Raw genomic sequence first — 16,590 nt, 5'->3', positions numbered from 1 at the left:
GTATTGTATCCATAGCTATAATATAGAATATAGCTCTACAAACAAGGTAACGCACTCCTATCTTTAAAGCGTGGCATTGCTACAACGGGACCCGTCTAATCCACTGAATGTGTTAACAGGCACCCAGAAAAGTGGCAATTTTTTTTACTTGAACTTGAGGACTGCATACTTCTTTTGCAAAGCTTAGCTTTATACTTATAGCACATGCATGAGCCTGGCCTCTTTTGAAAGATAACATTCTGAAGTTACTAATGCTAAAAAGGAAAATCACTTTTAGAGCTAATGAAATAGAGTAACAGAGGTCTGAACTTGAACGTGTGTACTCAACATTTTTCTGTAGTGGTTGTAAGATTCCATATCCCAGCAATGAGGTATAAGCTGGAAAACACTGCGGTTCCATACTTGGCCTGAAGTCTTATGTAGTACAGGTCCAAGTTTTATAAAAATCCGTTCAGAAATGGTTCATTGAGGGGTGCCAGGGTGGCGCACCGCGTACAGCACTGCGGTGCGACGCGGCCGTCCCGCGTTCGACTCCCGGACCCGACGACCTTTGCCGAATGTCTTCCCTCATCTATCCTCCCATACTTCCTCTCTCTCTCTCCAGTCTCTCTCTCTGCCGGACTGCCCAGAAAAAAACAATAAAAGTATCTACCAAAAAAAAAAAAAGGGTCTTTGAGAGACGTCAGAGTATAACCGGCGACAAAAAAAATCCATTTCCTCATCCACGGCCGTTCATTCTGAAGTGCGATTCACTTCTGGTTTTCGCTTTCACCTAGATCCCTGGTCAACTTTCACCTAGATCCCTTATTCCCCCCCCCCCCCCCCCCCCCCCCCCCACGTGTGGTTAAAATATACCGTTAACTGGAATATGTTGTTGACAGAGCTCTCATATTAATTTTGCGCATGCATAAACTATTAAAAAAATATACGCCGTATACACTAACGAATCATTAAAAAAATATACCGTTAACTGGAATATGTTGTTTCTTTACACATATGTTTGATTATGTTAGGGATGCACCGAAATTTCGGTGGCCGAAAACTTTCGGCCAAAAATGGCCTTTTCGGCCGTAAGAGTTTTTTCACCGAAAATATGTCACCGAAACAGAAACAACCTGTAACCTAACGCGTGTTGTTGTGATGATGTCGCGCTGTCGGGAGTCGCGCTGTTTCTATGTAAACTCTGCGCGCAACGCGTCCAATAAATGCATCTTTAACATACTTTTATATCCTTATTTACTATATGCCCGTCGCGGTTAATCACTGAGTGATCTAATATGCATATTATTCAGAGCGAGAGGGGGGGGGGGATTGTGTTTCTCACATTGACGCTGTCTGTCTGTCGTGCGTCTACTGTGCCGAGTCAAGCGAGCACATTCAGCTGGGGACTAGAAAGGTGCGCTCAGTAGAGCACAGATGTCCGCTGCGCAGCCAGAGAAAAGATGGAATTAATGTACTGTATGCATTCAGAAGTGCTGAATAAATGTGTTATGGACCCATAATAGTGATTATTTATTATTTAAGTTAAGTTTTGCCATAATCATATATTTTTCCATAATCATAATGTTCCACAACATTGGTAAAAGAAAATTCTATTCTATGAATCATTTTCGGCCTTTCGGTTTTTGGCCAACTGTTTTCTATTTTCGGTATCGGTTTCGGCCAAGAATTTCCCATTCGGTGTATCCCTAGATTATGTAATTGGGGCTCGCGGGACAGTGGCCTGGGGCTCGCGGGACGGTCCACACACCGCTATGAGTGTTCTTCTTCCCCGCCAGTTAACGGTATATTTTTTTTAATAGTTTATGCATTCACAAATATGAGAGCTCTGTCAACAACATATTCCAGTTAATGGTATATTTTTTTAATAGTTTATGCATTCGCAAATATGAGAGCTCTGTCAACAACATATTCCAGTTAACGGTATATTTTTTTAATAGCGCGGCAGGAGCTTGGCGCTTGACCAGGAAGCTGGCAAGCGCGGCAGGAAGGGGGTGTGCTAGCGGAGGTCACGTGGGCGTCGTGGCCAATCGGAGGAACCCGGAAACCGAGCGCCGTTGTAGAAAGTATAGACGCGTCCCGTATCAGTTCAATACGGAACGCGTCTTTTAGTTTCCAATTACGGGACGATTCCGTATTTTAAGGGACGGGTGGCAACCCTACAGCCCACATTAGTGGCCCACACACTGGCCCACACACTGGCCCACACACTGGCCCACACACTGGCCCACACACCGGCCCACACACCGGCCCACACACTGGCCCACATTAGTGGCCCACACACCGGCCCACATTAGTGGCCCACACACCGACTCACACACTGGCCCACACACCGGCCCACATTAGTGGCCCACACACTGGCCCAAAAAAAAAAGTAAAAAAAATATATATATATATATATATATTTTTTTTGGGCCAGCGCACTTTGGTTCCGGCCCATCGGGATTCGTCCCGATGGCCAGTCCGCCACTGGCTCTGAGTGCCCTCGACAAAATGGCCGCAAAGAAACTACAATTGCGTTTTTTCTAAATTTCCAAAATGGTCGCCGGCTCGGATTCAGCTCGGATTATACTTCTTCAAAACGAGAAGGTAAAACCATATTATGACACTTATAACCTATTGCTAACCTATTGCCAACCTAACGTTTTACATTCTACATGCTTTTGTGACATGTTTGTGATGTTAATACTTGAAAACGGTTGATTTTAAAATCGCAAATGATTTCCATCACTCATAAAAATATGGATCTATGATCATAATGGCAAAAGGGGTCGGTACCGACCCTGAGGGGTGGAACAGGTTAAAGCCGAGCAGGGCTACACAGCAGTGTGCCTATTTTGCAAGCCGAAATAAGTCTGTGGTGTTTTTTTTCCCTCACAACGGGTCAAATGCATCTAACATGCGTTGCATCGTCGACATTCCTTTATGCCCACATCGCCCGAAATGAACATTACGTTAGCGTAAGCTAACAAGCTAATCCTGATCAGAGGCAGAGCCATAGTGAACAGCAGACAGTGTGGACTGAGGAAAGGGAAATGGGGGGGGGGGGCACTCTCCCTTTCCCTGTGTGTGTGTGTGTGTGTGTGCGTGAGTTTGGAAAGACGATGAAGTCACTAGTCAGGACAGGAGTATATTATAGTAAACTGAGGATTACTGAGGATGGACAGATAATGTTGATATTCAAATATAAAACAGTTTCGAGAGGAGTGCAAGTTTGAAGACAGACTAGACTACAATATGATGCAGGGGTGGTGAGTTGAAACAGTGTGCGTGTGTCCGACCCCACTTCTATGTTTCAATAAATTATTTGCATTTAAAACTATTAACGCTGACTCATTCCTTCAGTCCACTCAAAATTATGCTAATATTCCTTATTAATATATAAATTTTTGGCTGGTAAAAAATCTGCCTGGCTGGTAGTTTTTTTAATCTACCAGCCAAATGGCTGGTAAGTCAAAAAGTAAATGTTGTTCCCTGGGCACGTGTACATGGCATGCCACCACCTGTTAAGAGGTTAAAATCTCTTTAAGTATTACAAATAATAGTTTGTGGCTCAGGCTCAATTATTGAAATCAAGAATTTCTGAAATTATATGGAAAATGTTGCACCAGCAGTAGATCTGACTCTTAGGACACATTGTATAGCAGTGTACTGAGTGGCTTCATTACATTGGCACTTATCACAGAGAGAAGGGACAGAGGGGAATCATTTATTTATCCTAGATTTGGAGAGATGTAACCTATGTACTATTTTAAATTGCATTAGACAGTGTCTGACATAGAGCATTCATTAATCAGTTTTAAACTATAATATAATATTTGTTGAAGGCAAGATGTGTGTCCAAATACCATTCTAAATGAAGTATTGTGGTGCTGCAGAGACCCGGCATACAGGACCATATTCTACAGACTTAAGAAAACAAATAGTTATAAATGATTTAATAATAATTTATGAATGCATATAAATAGTTTGTTCATGATTAGTTCATTATCTACAAATACCTTATAAAGGTCTTATAACTGAGTGTTATTATAAAGTGTTACAAACATCTTTCTTCGGTGCAGATCCTCACAGAAATCACACATGATCATTTTACTGTTTTTCAAATGAGATTAAAGAGTGGCGTCATGCCCTCCAATATCCATAATCATTTCACAATTGCAATATCAGTCAAAATAATTGCAATTAGATATTTTTTCCAAATCGCTCAGCCCTACTTGATACAAATAAAGAGTCACGTTTTAATCTTTTACCGTAACTACTGAAGAATGTGGTGGGTAGTTTCTGCCGATTTACCACTGCCATGGCTTCCAGTGTATCCGTGTCTTAAACATCACATAAAATCAATGAAAGTCGCCACATTTGACGTGTCACTTCACTTGTGTTCTGAAAGGTTTTACCATTTGGAATATACTACAGTATCCGAGGAAGGATTCCTCTTCGCCCCTTTACAACAGTGCAACTTTAAAGGAAAACTCCAACATTTTGGGAAATTAGCTTATTTGCCATCTACCCTGGAGTTAGACAAGAAGATACATACCTTTTTCTTCTCTGTGCATGCAGTAGGAGTAGGAAGACGTTGGGAACTAGGCTAATGGAGGAACCTACTTCCAGTGACTGACGCTAAGCTAGGCTAACGGTGTGCATCTTCCTACTCCTACTGCATGCACAGAGAAGAAGAAAAGATATGGCAAATAAGCTAATTTCCCAAAATGGAGTTTTCCTTTAAGAAAATAAGTGCACCAAAGAAGTTATTGTGGCGTTTAATTTTCAAATAAAAAAATAGCCACACATAAAAAGGTGCATGTACTGAAGCTGGTCAGCCAACTGACAACCATTGTGGCCGCCGTCATAGGATACCAAAACATACACACACTTCTTGATTTGGAGCAGTGGAAATGGTTGTAATCCTCCTTGTGTGTCTAGAGAAAAGTGAAATAGAGCCACACGATTCAGCGTTCTTCCTTAAAGGGAAAGGGGTTATGTAAAGGTGTTGTGCGAAACCAAATAGGTTGATATGTTTCTGTAGTGATATGTATATATCTTTGTACGCAAGTCCTTTACATTCTCCCTTCTACCCCTCTGTTTTGGAGTCAGCATCTGAAAACACTGTTTGGAGGGCCAGGTGGAGGCTACATGACCACTACCCCTCAATCCACAAAATAATCACTACACCCCCATCCTAGGCATGAGCAAAACGGAAGGGTAGGGCCAAGGTGCGGTATTGCAGGGCTCCAGACTGACCAAAACGTTCACATTTGCAACAATTTTTAGAGTCAATTTCACATGGTCGCATTCAGGTGAGTGCATGGGATTCACATTATCCATCTCCAAAGTCAAGAACACAGAACTAATTTCAACTGAGCCAATTAACTTCCTCTAGGTCACACTGGTGTGATGTTCAAACAAAAACACTACTTCCAATATGTGTTCAAGAGGTACAACAAGTATACATTGTCCATCCCACTATATCTAATATAGGCCTATATCTCTTAGTTTAATAATTAAATCTACTGCACATTGTGCACAAGCTAAACAGAGTGTTTGGCTCGAGCATCTCTCTGAGAGTCTCTGTCTCTCTCTCCATCTGTCTCACAGCGCGCAGTATAGGTAGAGCCATATGAAATCCGTTTTATTTTTTTCCAAATTCCATTTTATTTTTTTCCAAATTCCGTTTTTTTTGTTTTAATATTTCAAAATTCTGTATTTTGCTTTGTACACGCATTTTACCATCAGAAATAGTGTCTAATAAGTGGGAATGAATAAATGTCCACAATTTAATAAGATATAACAGTCCATTTAATAGGGCTGTCTTAAATACTTCGAAGCTTCGTTCGATGGGCATGGGATTCGAATATGAAAATAAAATTAGATTATATAAAAAAATAAAAATAAAGATATTTCTTTTTATTTTTGCAAAATCAACTCTGCCTCTCTTTGTTAACTACAACAAGCGATGCTGTTTGTTATTTAAGATGAGGTCGGACTCGGCACTGACAGATTTGTGTTCATTGTGCTGCTTTTATAAAGCCTCAAATGACGGCTTACAATATTTCATGAAAGCAAAGTGTTTAGTTTGTCTAAGATTTAAAAGGGTTTAAACTTTACAGCACTGACAACGTTGAACAAAGTGCTGTACAAGTCCCACAACATTAAAAAAAAAAAAAAAAAATTACAGTATTCCATTTTTATTGCTCAATTCCGCGATTCCGTGAACGCGGATTTCATATGGCTCTAAGTAGAGGCTACAGTAAATAACATGCCTTTGGACCAAAGCACCCCTAGACGTATTTTAAGAAGAATAAGCCTCCATCCCTGTACAGAGCTTCAGCATATCAGCCACTAACCAGCAACACAAGCAGATGAAACAAGAGCTTCATCATATCAGCCACTAACCAGCAACACAAGCAGATGAAACAAGAGCTTCATCATATCAGCCACTAACCAGCAACACAAGCAGATGAAACAAGAGCTTCAGCATATCAGCCACTAACCAGCAACACAAGCAGATGAAACAAGAGCTTCATCATATCAGCCACTAACCAGCAACACAAGCAGATGAAACAAGAGCTTCAGCATATCAGCCACTAACCAGCAACACAAGCAGATGAAACAGAAAGGCAGCATTTAGATCCTGAAACAGAACAAGCAAGTGAGGATATACAGGGACAGCCAGTGAAACATCCTGCCTGGCTCTTTTTTCCAGCCCTGTATTGGGATTAAGAGAGAAGTGTTCATGGCTCCATGGGTAGACTAAGAGAGAAGTGTTCATGGCTCCAAGTGTTCATGGCTCCATGGGTAGACTAAGAGAGAAGTGTTCATGGCTCCATGGGTAGACTAAGAGAGAAGTGTTCATGGTAGGGATGCCCCGATCGATCGGCCAGCGATCGGTATCGGCCGATATTCAGTATAAATATGAGATAGGTGAATTCCGATAATGCTTTATTTTCGCCGATCGTGAAAACCGATCGAAAACCATGATCCAATTCTTAGCGGAGATCTCACTCGCTGACTTCAGTCTCAGACACACAGGACCTGCAAACTGCCGCTCCTCCTCGGGCAATAGTCTGCTCTAGTGCATGCAACCTCTGTGAGCTAACGTTAGCTACCGTTACTGTTTAAACTAAATGACCCAGTCAACTATTCACTTTTAGTTAATACATGAGGCATTGTCTAACGTTATCTAGCTGGCTAGCTACTGATAGCTGCTGATATCAACAAATGCTCCAGCAATAGTCGAGTGCATGATAAGTTACCTCCGTTGACTCGGTAGCTCACGTTAGCTCTAAACTAAATAGTTCACTGAGGCGTTGTCTTAACGTTATCTAGCCGGCTAGCAGTAGCTACAGATAGCTCCTGATATCAATGTCTTATAACATTGATTCGATGCGTATTTGAGCCCCTGGCTTGCATCGCAGTCACGAAAGGGGCTAGCTGAGGGCATGCTGAATGTGATTTGACCAATAGGGTCCAGCTGCAGCGCCGGAGACTCCTGGCCGTAGCTGGAGGCTACTCGAGTACACACAGACAGTGGAGCTGTTTGCAGATAGCGAGCATTTCGACTTGTGGCGATGTCTCGCAGATAATACAACTACAAGTATGATTATATAATATATTTTTTTTTATATAAAAAAAATTAATTATATATATTTAAAAAAAATAAAAAATGTGTATATATGATATGGCTCAAGACGATCGGTGATCGGTATCAAAAAACGTGATCGGGGCATCCCTAGTTCATGGCTCCATGGGTAGGCTCAGAGAGAAGTGTTCATGGCTCCATGGGTAGACTAAGAGAGAAGTGTTCATGCTCCATGGGTATGCTCAGAGAGAAGTGTTCATGGCTCCATAAGTAGACTAAGAGAGAAGTGTTCATGGCTCCATGGGTAGACTCAGAGAGAAGTGTTCATGGCTCCATGGGTAGACTAAGAGAGAAGTGTTCATGGCTCCATGGGTAGACTAAGAGAGAAGTGTTCATGGCTCCATGGGTAGACTCAGAGAGAAGTGTTCATGGCTCCATGGGTAGACTAAGAGAGAAGTGTTCATGGCTCCATGGGTAGACTAAGAGAGAAGTGTTCATGGCTCCATAAGTAGACTCAGAGAGAAGTGTTCATGGCTCCATGGGTAGACTAAGAGAGAAGTGTTCATGGCTCCATGGGTAGACTAAGAGAGAAGTGTTCATGGCTCCATGGGTAGACTAAGAGAGAAGTGTTCATGGCTCCATGGGTAGACTAAGAGAGAAGTGTTCATGGCTCCATAAGTAGACTCAGAGAGAAGTGTTCATGGCTCCATAAGTAGACTCAGAGAGAAGTGTTCATGGCTCCATGGGTAGACTAAGAGAGAAGTGTTCATGGCTCCATGGGTAGACTAAGAGAGAAGTGTTCATGGCTCCATGGGTAGGCTCAGAGAGAAGTGTTCATGGGTAGACTACAGGGGTGCGTTGGTGATTTAAAAGCTGGTTGCAAATGTGTTTTAATGACGCCACGTGCATGCACGCTCCCGGGCGCGGGCGCATAAATGTTCCCGACTAAAGACAATGCCTAATTGCCTCTAGGAATGGAACATTTCATTCACAAGTTTTGTGTGAATGTATCCGAGAACGCACCTGACGACCTGCGCTATTGTTATGCAAAGTAGCCAGGTGGTACTACTTGGCGAGTTGGCACATCCGTCGAATGCAGCACATTCCTGTGTGCACATCTGTGCATGTGCACAGGGAGCGAAATTAACTTTTTGACTCACCGGCCAGTGGCGGGTAGATGGGAAGAGTCTACCCGCCAAGCATATTTCTTACCTGCCAAAAATGTTTTGATTAAAAATATATATATATATATTTTATATAAAAAAAATTTTTTAAATAAAATATATATTATATAATCATACTTGTAGTTGTATTATCTGCGAGACATCGCCACCACGCAATAAGTCAAAATGCTTGCTATCTGCAAACAGCTCCACTGTCTGTGTGTATACTAGTGATGTGACGATTCATCGATTTGCATCGGTGCGCCGGCATGCACGTTCACGATGCGCGTGCACCGGTGGAATACGTGCGCACCGGCTAGAACTCAGGTTGAACTCGCGATGCATCTTGTTGTAGCGTCTTTGCCTCGGTCAAAACCGATGCATTAATATAATTTCCTCTCATCCACTTCTGTCAGCAGTGCACTGTGACTGCACACAGCTGATACTATACTACTAATACAGAAGGCGAGAGCCGCGTCACAGTTAACAACAACAAACAGTGGAAGTTGAGGACATGAATAGAATTGGGCTTCCTCTGGCTAACGCCAGTTAGCCGTTCAGCTAACGCTAAACTAAACTACAGTGTCTAACTAACTAACTAACGCAACACCAGTTCCATTAGTGAGGAGGGAGGGGGGGTATATTGAAGACGCTTGACAACAGGTTCAAAGATAACTTCACATTTATTGGCTATTGGTTTCTTTATATCGCTTCATGCAGCAGGCTATCCAGGCTGGCTCCGTGTGTGTTCTGTTGACATGCGATCCTAGCCTAGTGTGTGACATCATCAACTACGCGACTCAGACGGGCTCTCTCTCTCTCTCTCTCTCTCTCTCTGTTCAATGATTTAACGTGGCCAAACGTTACAATATAAATACTAATTGGATAGTTGATGATAAACATTTAATTTCATTATCTGAAATATTATAAAATAATTTAAGTCTGCTATAAGCCATTATCCCTTTGTGTATGATTATTATTGTCTCACAGTAGTACATTGTGTGTGTGTTTTTAGCTAAAGTGGATAGAAAAGACAGTTTATGCAAAAGTCTTCTTAGGCACCCAAGAGTTTTTATATAAATTGTCTTACAGTAGATTATTTTATTTTTAATAATAATATAAGCTGCATATAAGGAATACAACCAAATCCTCTGTCATACCATAAAATTCTATCATTATTTTGCATCGTGTTGAATCGCATCGTATCGCCCCGAATCGCATTATGTTGAATCAAATCGTATCGAATCGTATCGTATATCAACAGGGGGTGAATCGTATCGCATTGCATCGCCCGGTGCTTCAAATGTATCGTTAATGTATCGTATCGTTGGCACCGTATCGAGATGCGCATCGCATCGGCCTCGTGATGGAGATGCACATCCCTAGTGTATACTTGAGTAGCCTCCAGCTCCAGCAAGGATTCTCCGGCCCTGCAGCTAGACCCTATATTCAGCTAGACCCTACATTCAGCATGCAAGGATTCTCCGGCGATGCAGCTGGACCCTATTTTTTAACGTTACGGTTATTTTGTCAAATCACATTCAACATGCCCTCAGCTAGAATACGCATTCAATCAATGTTATAAGACATTGATATCAGGAGCTATCTGTAGCTACTGCTAGCCCGGTAGATAACGTTAAGACAATTTAGTTTACTGGGACAGATCGATCTAAGTGAGCTAGCTAACGCGAGCTAGCTAACGAGGGAACGGAGGTATTATTATGCAGCTCATGGAGGTCCGATCTAGACTAGAGCAGACTTCTACCATTCTGAGAGCTTAACGTTAGCACTAGAGCTGCGGGCGAGCTGCTACCATTCTGAGAGCTTAACGTTAGCACTAGATGCTGCAGGCGAGCTGCTACCATTCTGAGAGCTTAACGTTAGCAGTGGCACTAGAGCTGCGGGCCGCTCTGTGTTGATACGAGCAGAAGCCAATAGTATCCCGCTGCAGGGCTGGCCCGGCTGGGCGGATATGACTCGTTGCCACGTTTTTTTTTCAAAATAAGAATATCATACGAACCGAATGCTGCTAACTGCCGGAGCCATCGATATTATGACTCTAGCTGCGCTTGGGCCGGAAATGAGACCCGCACAGATTTTCAAAATAAGAGTATCATTATGAACTACGCGTCCACACGCCACACGGCGGGCAGGGCTCTCAGTGGCAAGCGCCAAAGGTAAAAACTGAGCGCCCCTGGCGGGCGGCGGGCTTTAATTTCGCCCCCTGCATGTGCATGCTTCTGCTCAGAGCCGGTTGCTCGGCGTGCAACCCCGTCCCATGAGCAATGCACCCCTGGCAGGCTAAGAGAGAACTGTTCATGGCTCCATGGAAGATACTAGACTATCTGTATCAGGAGCTTTGCAGGCCCTAATGGGCAAAACCTTTGTTTGATAATCCATCTGATCCAGATTAAGCCTTGTGGTTTTAACTCGCTACTAATTGGTTCTTCATTTGATTAGTTTATCAGTAAGCAATTCAGACCAGAACCAGGTAGGCTGATAATGACTGCACAGAAGTTTTCTTAACAGTAGAAATGTGTTATTACAAAGTTCCTCCACTATATCCAAGTGTTACCAGCAAACTACCGAGACATGCTTACTTACTCGCCTCCCTCTTCTGTATGAAAGCAGTAGGCCTAGTTATTACAAAGCTAAAGTCCATTAGCTTTTATCCATCCATGGTTATCTAAACTTGGCTCGTTTACATGCAAGTCATCAATAGGGGTGCACAATTAGGGGAATCTCACGATTCGACTGATTATTGGAGTCTTGATTCATGCATATATATTGTATACTTGTATGCCGTGACAAATAAATCTCTTGACTTGACTTGACTCTAGATGCTGTTTTGAGATACTTTTCCCATTTGACTGTGGTGGGCAGTTGAATGCGTGTCAAATAAAGAAAATCACACACAAGAAAATTACAAAAAATAGATTTTTGGAATTTAAATGAATATGTGATCCCCCCCATAAACCTGACAGCCACTGTCAAAGGGCTTTTGTGTGATCCCTAGAGGCACAAGGGGGCCACGAGGATATCCAAAACTGTGACCCAAGGTCTGGATTACAGCTCTGATCTAATTATTTGCCTAATTCCTGGTCTTTTCCTCTCAACTGCTGAAGCGCAACATAGGAGTTTGAGCAGACATTATGTCTGACAAAACCCACTTCTGTATCCAGCTGTAATGCATTAACTCGAAGGTACCCAACAACATTTATTTCAATCTAGTTTTCAATCTTCATGGCCATGGGCTTCAAACTTCACAAACCCCTTTCAAATGGATAACATTACTAGATTCTTGAGCCACTGGCTCATTATATATATTTCAACCATTCAAAATTGCTTTGCATATAGGAAAACGTTGTGGTTACCAGAAGTAATTTAATAGCGTGCACTGCGATTTGCATGCATCACATAACGTAGGTGTGTGTGTATGTGTGTGTGAGTGAGTGAATCCACAACTGCACATGTGAGGGGATGCACAATGATCGTGAATATGTTGATGCATGCAGCATACCCAATAAAAGAAGTTTCAGCTCCCTTCTTGCATCTCGCTTGTCACGTCGGAGTTGCTTATCGATCTCGGCGTTGATTCGTTTGGACTCCTTCGCCTCCTCGCTCAGGCAGCAAGCCATCATGGAGTCTAGAGTCATTACCGCAGAGTTGGACTCACATGGGGGGCACCCCCAGCAGCCACACCTCACACGTAGTACCCCAAAAAATAAAAAAATATTAAATCCTTCACAATGGACAGTACACGTGTGGGATAACGTTACCTGCCACAAAAAAAAATATCAACAAATATGCCCAGCTAATAATACTAACTGAACTTGCTTGCTGCTTGTTGCCAAGTTTGGCCTCTCTCTCCTGTTGATGGCGAGAGCTGCTGTCAGATAGTTTGACAGCTTCTTCAAAGGCAAAATCTTCAGACAACAGTCACGTTCAAGTTGAAGATAACGTGTAACGCACACATCCATAAAGCTATTGCTGGATCTATAATAACTTAATACACTATCAGCCTAAATAGCTCAAATTAAGTTTAAATGAATGACTGACCCGCTATAATAAATATGCCATGTAACTAGCATGAACCTGGGGGACCCTGATGTAAACAAGACGAAAGTCTTTCTCTGGTCTGCATCCCCTTAACAATTGTATGTATTGAGCTGTACTGTACTATACCCATTCTGCAATCTGTTAATAAAATTTGCAATCAATCAAACCTCGCTAAGCTTATGAATAGCATACGTATGATTTAAGTGTAGACGGTATATTATGGCCTGAACGGCCCCTCATACTAAGCTAGCGTCACGAGTAACGTTATAGTTCAATTTGCAAAACTGTGATCACGTTATTAACGTTAGCTCTCTCTCTCTCTCTCTGAAGTAGCCTACTTAGCTTCTCTTAGCATGGCACTCTTACAAAAAACACACCACAACTATGATGTATTGCAATCTTAACAACAACGTCGGTCCCAGTAGAGACAGTAGTGGGACACACTTGGTTGCTCCTGGCACATATTATTAATAATGTAACGTTACTGTACCGTCTCTCTGCTGGCTGCCCAGCCCCAAAACCAAAGAGTGCAAACCGTGGGGAAACTACTGTCCTCCATCAGTTGTGGCTAAACAAACAGCAACCCGACACACAACCTAACTCATCGTCAAAACAAACACCAGACGGACGTCAAACTATTAAAGTCCGCATTATTATTAAATAGTCCCCTTTTAAATCACACTCGACGTGGATATCCTGTTGAATGTGTTGGAGTCACACACACTGTAGGGACCAGGCGAGCAGGAGTGTCCGAAGCTAACGTTATTAGCTCGCTGCTAAGGCTGGTCAAGATATGCCTCCTAAAGTGTGTAAACGGAAGTACAGGAAGTACCGGCTACAGGCTTTCCGGTTTCGACAAAACAATTGACAGAAACGTGTGAAGTGCAACAATGTTTCCTCGTTTTTTAAGCCACTGCAACGGCTTTGCCTGAAGAATTCACTACATGACCGGGGCGTTCTCTCTAGCTCGTTTGCCGACAGGATTCGGTGGGAAAGTTTGGTCCGTTCGGAGGCAGCTTCCGGGGGAAGTAGATACACCGGAAATTCACACTTTCGTCCGTAGTTCTTTACCAGGCTTTGTCTCACGGAGGAGATACAACTGTGGGGACGAGGTTAGGGAGCTGTAGCGCTGCTAGCCGTGGTTGGTGTTCCTCCTCCAGCCAGCTGGCTGCTGCTTGTTGCTGCTGAACAACAACTGCTCCGTTTGGCGACAGACGTCCATGTTCAGTGTTTGTTCCCCAAGGTGTCGGTTCGTTGTATCGAATGTTAAAAAAAAATCAGAAATGTGCAAAACTCCTTGTTGCCGACAGTCAGATCAGATGGGCCTTCTTCTTCTTGATGATAGTCCTCCGTGCATTTTTATCGCTCCGGATATTTTTTCCTCCTGGTGGGGATTCAGCGCGTCACCCACTCATCATCTGCCCCCGGTGCGCGCACACACACACACTGACACACACACACAAGCGTGATGCTGACGACGTGCGTGATAAGAGGGAACGCAAATGAAAACGGAGCTTTGAGGCTGTCTTCTTGAGGTGGTTTTTCCCCAAACGCAGTATAGTGTAGCGTTCTGTCATACCCGTATTGTTAGGAAGAATGAGGAGAGGTTTATGTTTCTTCGGGGTTATTTAATTCCAGTACATTGATTACATACAGCACTCGTCAGGTACACACAGCCATAGATATCTATATCTATGCACACAGCTACCTCCATCCACGTATATTTTCCTGAACACCACATAACTTCCGGTGCCACCTCCTATCTCTCCCGGGGGGAAACACACCCCCAGGTGACACACAAAAACCCCAGAACATTACACTATCCCCCCCCTTCTGAGCTCTCGCCCCGAGAGACACATCAACAACATAGCACATCCACAATAACATTTTCCATTTCAAGCAGAACACTTTTTTTTCATTGTTATTCTTTTTTTCCCTCTTTTACACAAAGTCCTTGAAACGACCTGGCGGCAGCCTCCGCCTCTGCGGACGCGTTGTCCCTGCCCGAAGGACTGAATCGACCTGCTGCTGCTGCGGAACAGGAACCGTCCGGGGAGTGCCATGTCTGTCCCGCACAGGGGACACAGTCTGTGATTCTGAGGGGGCCCCAGTATGGGAAGAGGGGAAACCGCCTGCTGGTGGACCACGGTGCACTCCCCTTGAACGGCGGGTACATCCGGCCCAAGTGGTGGTCGGAACACTGTCTCTAGGTGAGGCCGCTGGGAGGGCTGGGTCTTGAAGTGGGAGGCAATCCCCTCTGTACGGGGCCAGTCTGTCTCTGTGAAGAGCAACTTTCCTCCCCCTGAGCGGCAATTGTACCCTGTATACCACCTCCCCCACCCTCTCTAGCACCCTACATGGCCCCGGCCAGTGACAGTCCAGTTTAGGGCACCGCCCCCTCTTCCTCCGAGGGCTATACACCCAGACCAGTTCCCCGGCCTGGAAATGCCTCCCCTTAGCCCGCACATCATAGTTCCTTTTTTGTCTCATGCCCGCCTTTTCCAGCTGACCCCGGGCAAAGTTGTGGGCAGACTCCATTCGATCTTGGAGTCTCCTGGCATACTCCCTCCCCGGGGGAACGGGGGGAGTGTCAGGGGGCTTGCCAAACGCCACCTCCGTCGGCGTCCGGAGCTCCCGGCCCAGCATGAGCAGTGCTGGCGTGCAGGAGGTGGACTCCTGGACAGTGGATCGGTATGCCATGAGAACAAGGGGAAGGTGCGTGTCCCAGTCTCGCTGGTGCTCTGCTGTGAGAATGGCTAGCTGCTTGCCCAGAGTCCTATTGAACCTCTCCACTAACCCATCACTTTGTGGGTGCAGAGCAGTGGTTCGGGTCTTCTTTGTGCCTAGCTGCTCGCACATGGTGGCAAAGACATGTGACTAAAAATTCCTCCCTTGATCGCTGTGGAGGGTTTCCGCTGCGCCGAACCGACTGAACATGCCCTCCACCAGCGTGTCAACCACAGTCTTGGCCTCCTGATCTGGCAACGCATATGCCTCCGGCCATTTTGTGAAATAGTCCATGGCGACCAGCACGTAGCGATTGCCTTTGTCCGTGCACGGAAACGGCCCCATAACATCTGTTGTGAAGGGCCAGATTAAAGCTGAGAATCTACATTTATTGTTTTATATACATTGTATATTATTTATATATACACGTTATATCCCTTTAAGCCTGCGTGTAAATCATAGTAATATTCACTTTCCTTATGGATAATGCCCCCCGACGGTGGCCCCAGGCAGTCTCGCACTCAGACAGGGTTCAAGGACGAGTCTGGGCTAGTCAGGACATGCCCTTGGCAGTGTATTGATTCCGGGCAAGTGGTTAGGTTTGGGACTAGATAATCACTTAAGTATATATACGGCGCAGGTGCGAACAGCAGCAGTTGGTCTAAAGTCTGCCTGTGTTCGGTAACAGTGAAGTGAACAGCAGTGCATCTAACAGAGCGTTGAGAACCACGTGCGAATAGAATAGTAAAGTGTCAGAGTTTAATGCAGTAACGTCAAGTTCGACCTAGTTTAATGTGAAGTAAATAGTTGTTCATTTATTGTATATCGTGCCAACCACAGTTCGTTCGTGTGTAGCATTACCCAGCGGTTCGTTCGTGTTAGCTAGTGGACCTTAGCCAGGGTGCGTGGACTAAATACATTGGTGCCAGTACCCGAGGAGGCCTAGTCGGAGAACCTGCTGGACATGTGCACAGGAGAACCAGCGGCGGCGATTGCAGAACCATTACTGGTTGGATTATATTGATTGTGGAACGTGTTATCCGGAGAAGAGCATCGTTG

The 16,590-nt window shown here is 44.2% G+C and overlaps 1 protein-coding gene across 1 annotated transcript in view; it reads right to left on the bottom strand.

The window, feature by feature from the left end:
• LOC311224628 (guanine nucleotide-binding protein subunit alpha-11) overlaps positions 1–14,469 on the bottom strand; it is an 88,395-nt gene extending 73,926 nt beyond the window's left edge. Inside the window, exon 1 of the mRNA XM_084309668.1 lies at positions 12,266–14,469. Within this exon, the coding sequence (XP_084165794.1) occupies positions 12,266–12,401 (136 nt within the window). The 5' untranslated portion in view covers positions 12,402–14,469. The remainder of the gene's footprint in view (positions 1–12,265) is intronic.
• Positions 14,470–16,590: the final 2,121 nt, after the last annotated feature.

Source organism: Notolepis coatsorum (genome assembly GCF_963971535.1).
Source record: "Notolepis coatsorum genome assembly, chromosome: 3".
In the NCBI taxonomy this organism is placed as follows: Eukaryota; Metazoa; Chordata; class Actinopteri; order Aulopiformes; family Paralepididae; genus Notolepis; species Notolepis coatsorum.
This window is presented reverse-complemented; position numbering and strand designations above follow the sequence as displayed.